The following is an 11,461-nucleotide window of genomic DNA, read 5'->3' on the forward strand; positions in this document are numbered from 1 at the left end:
GAAGAACCTCCCCAGGGGTCTGAGTGCTCGCTGGGGTTTTTGTGGGCGAGTGTCTCTGGAGGAGGCTTGGGGGCAGTGGACATCTGTGTGCCCCTCAGAGGTCAGCTGTGGCCCCTCGCAGCAGGCTGCCCAGCACTGCCTTGTGGGAGGGGGAGCCCCTGGATCCCAAGCACCCCAGGGCGGAGAGATGCGGTCATGGCGCTGGGCCCCTCCCCCGGGTGCTCCTGCAGCGCCCTCTCCCTGCATTCCCTGAAGCCACACTGCTGGCGGGAGGGTCCTGGGCCCTGGGTCCTGACGCAGCCCTGGGATCCAGCCAGCCCCAGGTCCCGCCCACACAGCGGGCCCTGGTCTCTGCCCTGCTCGGCCGGGTTGGAGAAGCAGGCGCTCCTGCCGCCGCCCCAGCTCTGCAGCCTTCCTCTGGTGCCCGGTGAGTCCCCTCCCTGCTCACCTGCACCCCAGCCCTTGAGGGCCAGAAATGGGCTCCTCTGCCCTCCCTGGCTGCCCTTCTTTGGGCCGAGGGCAGAATGCATGGACTGAGGGCTGCCCAGCCAGAGGCTCCACATGGATGCCCCCCGTGGGATCATTGCCTGGTCCGAGGGGCAGGGGTGCCGAAGGGCCCCAGGGGTAGAGTTAGAGGTTGGGTGATGTACACTGGGCTGGGCCTGTGGGAGCCGACGGGTGTGGGGGCTCCGCTCCACCAGGCCCAAGCTTTGTAACTGAGTCCTGGCCCATCACACGGCACAGGTCCTTCAGGTCAGACTGGAGACCCTTCCCGAAGTGACAGGGCCAGGAGGCCCCTCTGCCCAACTTGTATTCAAAGCCCTTTGCTCTTTATACGCGGGCCTTTAAGTGCCCTACAGGCTGGGATCCCGGGCCAGACGACAGGGGCTGTGCTCACCCGGAGGGTGTGGGTGGGGGACCTGGGCTGTCCGGAGGGCTCCAGGGTAGAGCCCGGACAGGATGTTGGGACACAGCCATCCTATCCTGGTCAAGCCAAACCCCTGGACCCCGCTGATTTGGCCAAACTGGGCCAGCTGCCCATGAGGCTCTGTTCTTCCTGTTAGATTGGGGGGTCTCCCCAGGACTTTGGGGCTCTGCAGAGACCTGGGGCCTAGGCAAGGGTGGCGCTGGGTGCCCTCATCCTGCTCGGTGCAGCGGGCAGAGTGAGGAGCTGGTCTGTGCAGCTTTGCAGGCTGGGCGGGGGTGGGCCCAGACCCCCTGCTCTCACTGACAGCAGTCCAGGTGGCTCCAGCCCTGTGGAGTAAGCCAAGGGCAGAGAATGTCCCCTTGTGTCCATCCAGCCTGGAGGGACATGTGGCAGCTGCAGCTGCTTCCCGCTCTGGGGCACAATTGCCCTTTGGAGGCAGGCTGGGGAGGAGCCCAGGGCTTCCAGACACACGAAGCTGCTCTCGAAGCCCCAGAGGCTGGGGAGGGGGCAGGCCTGAGGTTGGCAGGGGGTCTGCTGGGCTCAGCGGGCTGTGGAGCGGGCCAGTGTGCTGCCCACGAGAGCCTTTCAGGAGTAGGTGGCCTTGGGCAGAGGCGGACGGAGGTGGAGGTGTCTGCGTGTTTTGGGGATGTTGGGAGCGGAGGCTGAGCCAGGCGGCACACCCTCCCGCGTGCCTGAGCAGGGCCAGTCTTTAGGGGTGTTCGTTCCTGTCATCGGCCAGCCCCTGTCCATCCCGACTGTCTCCTCTGACATGCACTGCCCGTGCCCTGTGTGCAGGGGCTGGAGCTCTGAGAGTGGTGCCCCCGAGTACGATGTGGGGCGTCTTGCTCTCTCCCTCCTCCCTCCCTCGGTGCTGTGTGTAGTCACCGTCCAGTGCCTGGCCACGGGCTCTGCTTGGTCCAAGTCCGGCACGTGGCTCCACCACCTTCTACTGCCTGCCGCCCGCAGCACCACCAGGGCGCTCCTTGACTTGCGTCCCTCCAGGGGCCCGGGCCAGCCCACATTTGCCTTTGTGCAAATCAGAGAAAGAGGCCCCCTTCCGGGGGATTGCAGACCCCACGTGCACCCCAAATATGCCCCTCATGAACCTCCCTTGGGAGCATACTCCTGGGAGTGAGGCTACCTCCAGAAAGGCTGCCCTAGGCCGCTCCCCGTTACCCCTACAGGAGCCCTGACTTGTGGTAAGGGGGGCCAGGTGGCCAGCCGGGGTTCAGAGAGCCGGGCCGTGTGCGGGCACAGGATGCAGGGGCAGGAGCGGCTGGGGCCTGGGTTATGGAAGAGAGGCCAGGACTGCAGCGGGAAGGGCCTTCTTTGTCCTTGCTGAATCTCCCCTGGGGTCCTTCCAGCCAGGGCTCCCCTGGTGCCTGGAATGTGGCCTCCTCTCTGTCCTTCCCCCATCCCCTCTTAGCCTTAGGCTCCAGGAAGCCCCCAGGCTCAGACGCCCTCCCGCAGCCTGGAAGCCCCCAGGCTCAGCTCGCCCTCCCGCAGCCTGGCTTCTGGCCTCTGTGGGCAGCAGCTTGTTGGGGCTCAGACGGACACTGGGGGTGTGTATCTTCCTCCCATCACTGTGGGGAGCAGCTGCTTTCCAAGGGCAACCCCCAGTGCACAGACTAGAGTGGGCTGGCCCCCCTTTCTGCCAGGAGGGGGTGGGGCAGGACAGCAGGGTGGGTGACCTCTTTGGTCTCCGTGGGGTCCCTATCACTGCTCCCCTGGCCTGCACTGCCTTTAGCTCCCTCGAGGCACATGTGGGAGCCATTTGGGGCACCTGTGGGTGGGGTGACTCTGCTGGACCTCCCATGACCCCCAGCTTTGCTCAGGAGCCCAAGGGGCAGGGTGTTTGGTCCCCTGCACCCGCAGATGTCCTGCTAGGATCTGGACTTCAGGCCCCTTCCCTGCAGGACACCCACTGGCACCCCCCTCTTGGCTTCAGCAGGCCCCGCCCCCCGCCCCGCCCCCATCCCTCCTGGCCGCTCCCAAGAATCCCACAACCCCACAGGTCTGAGAAGGGTGCTAGCGGCAGCTAGGGCACCTTCGCCAAGAAGCGTGTGTCTGAGTGTGTGGAATGCAAGTGTCTTTCTGTCTCCCAGGGTTGTGCATGGTGAGTGTGCGTGCGTCTGTGTGCGCCTCTGTTTCGTGCCTAAGTCTCTCCCTGTGTCACTTTCTGTGCATCTGGTGTGTCTGTGTCGCCCCATGCTTGCGCGGCCTGTGGTCATCGGGCCCCTATTTGGGGAAACTGAACCCCTGAGTGTCCAAAACTTTGGGCCCTGATTGTCCACTTGGCCAGCGTCCTGCTGGGCAGGTGTCCCAGGAATAGGGTGGGCAGAGTCAGGGGACTCTGACCAGGCAGCCCCTGCTCCGGGACCCGGTTGAGAGGAGGAAGGGCAGACTACAGACATTCTGGGGTGCAGTGGCAGGGAGGGAGTGGGGTAGGGGCTGCCCTGGTCTTGGGATGGGGAGCCTGGGATGGCGCGGTCTCCGAGGAGGCCCGCGGGGCTGGGGGTGTCTGCCCCTGCAGAGCCCTCTCCCCACTGTAGGCGGACAGGAGGGGAGCGAGCACGCCCCCCCGCTGACCCTGTGCTCTGCTGACCCCGGGGCCCTGGGCCCGCTCGGCAGAGCATGGAGGCCCCGCGTGTCCCCGAGCGGACCGTGCTCTTCCAGCGCGAGAGGAGCGGCCTGACTTACCGCGTACCCGCGCTGCTGCCCGTGCCCCCCGCGCCCACCCTGCTGGCCTTCGCGGAGCAGCGGCTCAGCCCAGACGATGCTCACGCCCACCGCCTGGTGCAGAGGAGCGGCACGCTGGCCGGGGGCTCCGTGCGGGTGAGTGGCCGGGGCGCGCACCGCGGGCAGGACGCGGGCGGGGCACCGCCGCGCGCACAGGTAAACTGAGGCCGCCCGCCCTCCCTCCCCGGGCAGTGGGGCGCCGCGCGCGTGCTGGGGACGGCGGCCTTGGAGGAGCACCGGTCCATGAACCCCTGCCCGGTGCACGACGCCCGCACGGCTACCATCTTCCTCTTCTTCATCGCGGTGCGGGGTCGCACACCCGAGGCCACGCAGATCGCCACGGGCAGGAACGCCGCGCGCCTCTGCTGCGTGACCAGCAGGGACGCGGGGCGCAGCTGGGGCGCCGCCAGGGACCTCACGGAGGAGGCGGTGGGCGGTGCCGAGCAGGGTAGGCGGGGTGTGGGTGGGCGGGTGCGCTGTTCACAGGGGCGCAGGGCGGGACTCCCAGGGGAGGGGCTGGCGTCCGCACCTGGCCGTGTCCGCACTGGGAGGGGGCCCGCAGAGCGGCGGGCGGGGTCTCGCTGGGAGGTGTCTGCACAGTGGCGTGGTGGTGTCCGCACTGGGTCCGGGTCCGCACGGTGGGGGGGCGGGGAAAGGGTCCGGCTACAGGTCACAGGGCTGCCTACTCCGCCCCCCAAGCCAAGGGCCACCCACAGCGCTTCCCTGAACCCCTCAGTCCTGTAAATGGGTGTTGGTCGCCCTCACTGGGCCTGAAGAGCAGGCTCATCTAACTGAGACTGTCTCTGCCTGAGCGCTGAGGCCCCTCCCTCTTAGCACCCCAACCCCACTGCCTCCTCACCTCCGTTACCACTTGCCCTCTGCCTTCTTACCCCACCCAGGGGTGTCCAGCCTAGGGTCCAGGGCTGCCCAGGTGGCCTGACCCTAAAGCTTTTGCTCCACTCCTGCTGAGGGGCCTGACTACCCACTGCCCTCTGAGGCCATCCCACCCTTGGCATGGGGACACTGACCCAGGGGTCACCCTGACCCTTGTAGGTGGGATCTAAGCTGAAGGGTGTGGCAGGCTCTGAGGCATGGACAGGACACACAGAGCTGGTCCAAAGGACTGTCTGCTCCTGTGGACCCTACTCCACGGGATTCAGGCCCAGGGCTCGAGCCCGCCCTTAGGTCCGCATACCCCCTCCGCCCTTTGCTGCCCCCCTGTCTGGAGAGGGCTCACACTGGGCACTGTCGATGGCTGTCCATCCACATGCAGGGACTAGCTACCTGCTCACAAGCTGAGAACTTGGCCGAGTAGGCTGCCTGGGCTCCCGGCTCCTGCTGATGCTGGAGAGAGGCTTGTCCAGCCCTGGACGATCCAGAGTGGCCAGCAGGAGTGGGGGGTGAGGGCACAACCCGGGGTGGCTCCCTCTGAGGCACCGGCTGCGGACCCTCCCCAGCCCCCAGGGAGGGAGGTGGTGCCTGGCAGCGGCGGTGGCCGTCTCCTTGCTGGGATGACCGCAGGCCCTCTCCTCTGCAGACTGGGCCACGTTCGCCGTCGGCCCGGGCCATGGCATCCAGCTGCGCTCAGGCCGTCTGCTGGTGCCAGCCTACACGTACCGCGTGGACCGGCGGGAGTGCTTCGGCAAGATCTGCAGGACCAGCCCCCATGCCTTCACCTTCTACAGTGACGACCACGGTCGCACCTGGCACCGTGGAGGCCTTGTGCCCAACCTGCGCTCAGGCGAGTGCCAGCTGGCTGCGGTGGACGGCCAGCAGGCTGGCAGCATCCTCTACTGCAACGCCCGGAGCCCCCTGGGCCGCCGCGTGCAGGCGCTCAGCGCAGATGAGGGCGCCTCCTTCCTGCCTGGGGAGCTCGTGCCTGCGCTGGCCGAGACGGCCCGGGGCTGCCAGGGCAGCATCCTGGGCTTCCCTGCCCCACTCTCCAGCAGGCCCAGGGGTGAGGGATGGTCGGCAAGTGCCAGGAACCACCCCGAGTCCCCACACCTCCGTCCTGGAGTCCAGCAACATTCAGAGGAGGGCACTACAGACACCCAAGGGGACCAGGGGCTCGGCGGGATGGAGGGATGGAAGGACAGCCCTGAGGAGCCTGGCCCAGGGCCTGGGCTCAGTGGGACCAGGGACGCCTGGGCCCCGAGTCTCCCTGGGCCCCCTGCCACCCTGTCTCAGAGCCCCACCTGGCTGCTGTATTCCCACCCGGCGGGGCGCAGGGCTCGGCTCCACATGGGAATCCACCTGAGCCGGTCCCCCCTGGACCCCCACAGCTGGACAGAGCCCTGGGTGATCTATGAGGGCCCCAGTGGCTACTCTGACCTGGCATCCATCGGGCCCACCCTCAAGGGAGCCCTGACCTTTGCTTGTCTGTATGAGAGTGGGGCCAGGGTCTCCTACGAGGAGATCTCCTTCTGCATGTTCTCCCTTGCTGAGGTCCTGCAGAACGTGCCGGCGGGCCCTGTGCCGCCCAGCCGCGGGGGCAAGCCTCGGGAGCGCTGCCGGCCTTCCTGATGGGCTCTCTGGCCAGACCCATTTGTATGTCCCTAACACTATGCTTCAAAATATGACACAAAAGTGGGCAGACCTAGAGGAGAAAACAGAGCCATAGTTGTCGTAGAAAATTTTAGACACACGTCTCGGTAACTGATAGAGCAAACGGACAAAATCACTGAGGACACAGAAGATTTGCCAACCTGCCCAACAAACTTGACTTAATTGACACGTACAGAACACAGCACAAAACAACCGCAGAATACTAACGTAAGATAATAATAAAAAACCCCGCAGAATATAGTCTGTTCAAATATACCGCTTTGTAAATTTGACATCATGTTGGATCATGAAATCAAGTCTCTACAAGACTTTGAAGGATTGAAAATTGCTGTGAAATTGAGCTAGAAATAAAAATGAAAGGAAATTTAAAATCTTCCTGTGTCTGAAAATTGAGAAACACGATTCTGAATAACTCCTGGTTCAAAGAAGAAGCTCTAGTGAAAATGAGAAAAGAGTTTGAAATTAATTATGCGAACATGTGAGATGAGCTGAAGAGGGTCCGCCGCTGATGCTCCCACCTTAGAAAGGGGCAGGAAACTGAGTCCAAGGAGAGGAGAAGGAAGAGAACAATCCAGAGCAAAACTAGAGGGATAGGAAGAATCATATGGTAGAGGGAACGAATGGAACCAGGTCCGTTTTTAGAAAACTAATAAAGCTGATGACCCCTGTTGAGACTGATGATAAAAAAAAAAAGAACACACGAATAACCAGCCTCAGGAACGAGAGAGGGCATGCGAGGTTCCTACAGATGTTCGAAGATTTCAAGAAGATATTAGGAGCCATTTTATGCCAATACCCTTAAAAATTTAGATGAAATGCACAATTCCTGGAAAAATACAACTTATTAAAGAGGAACTAGAAAGTCAGAAAAATCCTGTTAAAGACTCTGAAGTCATAATTTAAAATCTGCACACTAGGAAAAGCTCAGGTGGCCTGGCTTTCCCTGTGAATTCTGTCAAACGGTTCGGGACGATGCGCTGGCTGACGGGAGAGTCGCGCTTTGTAAGAAATTGCAGAGCCTGTCTCCCAAAGGGGCTGCCCCAGCTGCATGTCTTTCCGATGAGTGTCTGTTTAGAGCTTTGGCCTCTTTTTAAATTGGGTTGTTTGTTTTCTTATTGGCGAGTTTTAAGCGTTGTTTGTATATTTTGGCAACTGAGCATATTGAAAGATGCTCCGCATCCTATGTCAAGGGGGTGGGGGTTGGTAGGGTCCCCCTGCACGCGATTAGAAGGGCCAGAATCCGGAGCGCGGCCAGCGCCGCCTGCTGGCGAGGATGAAAACGGCAGGCGCTCTCCCTCGGGGACCGGGCAGCCACGTTGGAAAACAAGTTTGATGGTTTCTTACAAAAAACAGCCTCTTACCGTAGGATCCAGCAGTTGTGCTCCTTGGTAATTATCCAAATGAGCTGAAAACTCATGTCCACACAAAAACTTGCACATGGATGTTTATAGCGGCTTTATTCATAATTGACAAACCTTGCAAGAAATCAGGATGTCCTTTAGCAGATGAATGGACCAGCAGTGGTCCATCCGTCCAGAGAAGACATGGAGGACCCTGAAATGTGTGTCACTAAGTGAAAGGTTACATGCTGTGTGATTCCATGTGACGTTCTGGAAAAGGCAGGCCTTTGAAGACGGTTGCCAGATGTTGTGGGGAGGAGAGATGAGCAGGTGGGGTGCAGAGGACTCCGTGTGAGGCTGTCACGGTGGGGACGTGTCACTGTATGTTTGTCCAAAGCCACAGAGTGCGCGACACGGAGAGTGAGCCCTGGTGTGAACGATGGACTTCGGTTAATGATACTGTATTGCCGTCGGCTCATCAGTTACAGCAATTGTACCCCACCAGCGGGGGAAGTTAACCGAGGGGAAACTGTATGTGTGGGGGCGTGGGGGTGTGATGTAAGCCGAGAACCATGGCTTGTATTTCTGTAACCTAAAACTGCTTTAAAATGGGTCTACAGTTGTGACAACAGTGTAGCCATAAACTGAGAAAGTAAGAAAAGAGAAAGAAGGAAGTGCATAGTGATAGTTGCAGAATCCTGAGCCTATTCAAGCGGCCAGTGGACTCGTGAAAATGGCATCAGCCTTCTCACCACGAGTCAGTCAGCTCGGACACAGACCGTACAAGGGGCGGGGGGGCTGCTGGACTGGAGTCAGAGGGCATAGGATCCCCCGCCCCCGCAGGGGGGGCGGTTGAGCCGCAGTGGAGGGGCTCCAGCGATTGGGGTCAACATCATGTTGGCTCTGCCACCTTGATTGCCCTCAGGAGGAACCCCCCCCGAATTCTCCAAAACTTCAGGAGCCTCACCCTGACATGAAGAGGCAACTGTCCACACCAGACAACTAACCTACTGGGGCTGAGACCCCAGGGCCCAGGCCACCAGCTTTGCCTTCATGATCCCAGGCCAGGGTCCCTTTGGGGTCTGTGCTTTTCTCCCACTAGCACCCCCACCTGGTCCTCCAGGGCCCCCACCTTGGATTTCAGGGTAGGGCTCGGACTCCTGTCCTTCTGTCCTGCATGACCTCGGATTCCTCACTGGAGGTGACCAGCTCTTGTCTCCAGCTCTGCAGACCAGGCGAGGGTGAGCACAGGTAGTGGGAGGGGTCATCCTCCTGGGCAGAGGGGTTCCAAGAGCAGGGCACTGGTGGGCCCGGGCTGTTGGGGGGGCCACAAGCCTTATGCTCTGCGTTTCCTGTGCCAGGGTCTCAGGCCTCATTTGAGAAGCCCAGGCTCACCCCCGGGTCCTCCAGCTGCCACCCTTCGTGGCATGCGCAGGGCTGGCAGGGAGGGACCTGCTGGGCGGGTGTGGGTGGGGTGGGCGAGGTGCCCCAGCCGGGGCCGTTGACACATGGGGCTGGGGCAGAGCAGGGGACGGAAAAAGTGAGTGGGGGCGGGCTGCAGAGGCCGCGTTCCGGGAAGGTGAGCAGCAAAGTGCTGACTGTGCCCGGCTCGCTGGCTTCTTATCTGAGCCGCCGTGCTGCCAGTGGGTGGCCCGGCCGGCGGCTTGCTGAGGCCACCGCTTCCTGCCCTCTCTGCTGTGTGCATTTTTGTCTTTTTTTTTTTTTTTTCCAGAATATGAACTCATTTTTTAAAAAGCATACTCAAAATGTGTTAATCAATTAGATTTTTACTTTTAATTTTGGTACTTTTTTTTATGCTCAGAGTGCTCCCTTGTCTTTTGATAGGATGCCCACTCGGTTCCTTTTGGGGGCAGCGAGTTGCCCACGCCCCGCACTGACCAGCATGGGCAAAGGTCCCAGGATCCCTCTTCACTCAGAGCCTGAGTCAGGCCCTCCTGCCCCAGCCGCCTCCCCTGGGGCCTCCCCTGGCACATGGCTCACCCCTGGGAGGTATTTCACAGGTGGGGTTCATGGGTCAGACGGCAAATGCTTGGCTAACTGCTGGCCAGTACGCAGTTCTCCAGTCTGACCTTCCCACCCGCCACGCTCCCAGTGCTCGAGGGGCCTGCGTCCCCAAATCCTCGCCAGCAGTACGGAGTCATGCGCTCGGAGTGTTGCCCGTGGATAGGTTCATTGAAATCCGCATTTTTCTTTTTTCTTTTTAAGATTTATTTATTTATTTGACAGAGAGAGACACAGCGAGAGAGGGAACACAAGCAGGGGGAGTGGGAGAGGGAGAAGCAGGCTTCCCGCGGAGCAGGGAGCCCGATGCGGGGCTCGATCCCAGGACCCTGGGATCATGACCTGAGCCGGAGGCAGCGCTTAACGACTGAGCCACCCAGGCGCCCCATAATCTGCATTTTTCTTATGAGTAAAATGGAACATCTGTTTGTTGCTTAAGGGGTATGTATATACATACATGGAATACACGTATGTATAGCGTTTGTGGCTTGTGTGCACGTGTGGATGAACATACATGTGCATCCGCATGCACACACGTGTGCAGGGCACACCTGTGTGCACATATATGCACGTGCAGTGCTTGTGTATGTGCACATGCACGTGTGTATATGCGCATGTGTGCGCATGCACATTTGTACTGCACGAGTGCACACGTGTATGTGTGCACACGTGTGTATGGATGTGTGCATTGTGTGCACACTGTGTACATGTATGCGTGTACATGTATGTGCATGCATGTGTATTGTGTACATGTATGTGTGTGCATGTGTGCACGCATGTGCACTGTGTACATGTACGCATGTACACATGTATGTGTGCACATGCGTGTATGCATGTGTGCATGTGCACTGTGTACATGTATGCGTGTACACTTGTGTGCACTTACATGTGTACATGCACGTATGTGTAGGTGGAAAGTGCCTCATATCTTCTGTTCAGTTTCCCACTGTGATTTTGACCTTTCCATATTTTAGAAGATCTTTATCTAATTGGAGTATTAACCTTTTATGTAATATTACAAGTACTTTCCCTTAGTTCGCTTTGACACTTTTTTTTTATCACATTAAAGTGTTTTCCCTGATTTGTAGAATTGAATGTCTCTATCTTCTTTTTAATGGCACTGTGATTTCGAGCCAGCCTCAGGAAGGTTTTCCTGCCCCGTGGCGAAGGAAGTCACCGGCCTTCTGGGTCTCGCAGGGTGTCTGTTTTATACTTCTATTTGGGATCTGTGCAAGTCCGTGGCATGAGGGGGGAGTCTGCCTAATACTTTTTCAAAGAGCTCTTAACACCACTTACTACCATGTCTGTCTTTCTCCGCCAACGGCCGTCCTCTGGTGTGTGCGAGCCACCGTCCATCGCGAGTCGTACATCTGATAAAGCTGCTGTCTTTCACTTTCTTTTCTTGGTTTCCTTGGCTCTTACCTGCTTGTTTAAGTCTCCGCATGAACTTCTCAGCTGCAGAGATGTGGGTTTTTATTGGGACCGTGTTACATCTACAAGTTAACGTGGGGAGAGCTGGCCTCTCGATGGTGTGTTCCCGCCGGCAGGACTGTTCCGCCCTCCCGCCAAGCTGTCCTGTGCGTTTGTGCATCTCTCATTAAACCGGTGCCTCAGGCATTTCATCTTCTCTGTTGCTGTTGTAGGTGGAAGATGCTCTCGGCCACTTTTCCTTCTGACTGGTTAGTGTTTGAATATATTTTAGATGCGCCACTTGACTACATCTTCTTGTTTCTGTCCTGGTTTCTCCACAGGAGCCGTCGGGTTCTCCAGGCAAGCCTGCAAACTTCAGCGTTCCCTCGAGGTGTGATCTTGCCTGGCAGCCCCAGAGCAAAGCGGCATCCTTGCCTTGTCCTGGACACGGTGCTCC

At 59.5% G+C, this 11,461-nt stretch overlaps 1 protein-coding gene across 1 annotated transcript; it reads left to right on the plus strand.

The window, feature by feature from the left end:
- Positions 1-269: 269 nt before the first annotated feature.
- On the plus strand, positions 270-6,605 carry NEU4 (neuraminidase 4). The gene is made up of 4 exons (XM_036068901.2): positions 270-427; positions 3,560-3,763; positions 3,860-4,115; positions 5,205-6,605. Exons 2-4 carry the CDS (start codon positions 3,563-3,565, stop codon positions 6,188-6,190), a joined length of 1,443 nt encoding a protein of 480 aa, XP_035924794.1. The 5' UTR covers positions 270-427; positions 3,560-3,562; the 3' UTR covers positions 6,191-6,605.
- Positions 6,606-11,461: the final 4,856 nt, after the last annotated feature.

Source organism: Halichoerus grypus, chromosome 4, assembly GCF_964656455.1.
Source record: "Halichoerus grypus chromosome 4, mHalGry1.hap1.1, whole genome shotgun sequence".
Lineage (NCBI taxonomy): Eukaryota > Metazoa > Chordata > Mammalia > Carnivora > Phocidae > Halichoerus > Halichoerus grypus.

Coding starts and splice junctions, on each gene's coding strand:
- NEU4 (XM_036068901.2), top strand. CDS start 3,563: ATGGAGGCCCCGCGTGTCCCCGAGCGGACCGTGCTCTTCCAGCGCGAG. Junction 3,764..3,859: donor TGGCCGGGGGCTCCGTGCGG/GTGAGTGGCCGG, acceptor CTCCCCGGGCAG/TGGGGCGCCGCGCGCGTGCT. Junction 4,116..5,204: donor GGTGGGCGGTGCCGAGCAGG/GTAGGCGGGGTG, acceptor TCTCCTCTGCAG/ACTGGGCCACGTTCGCCGTC.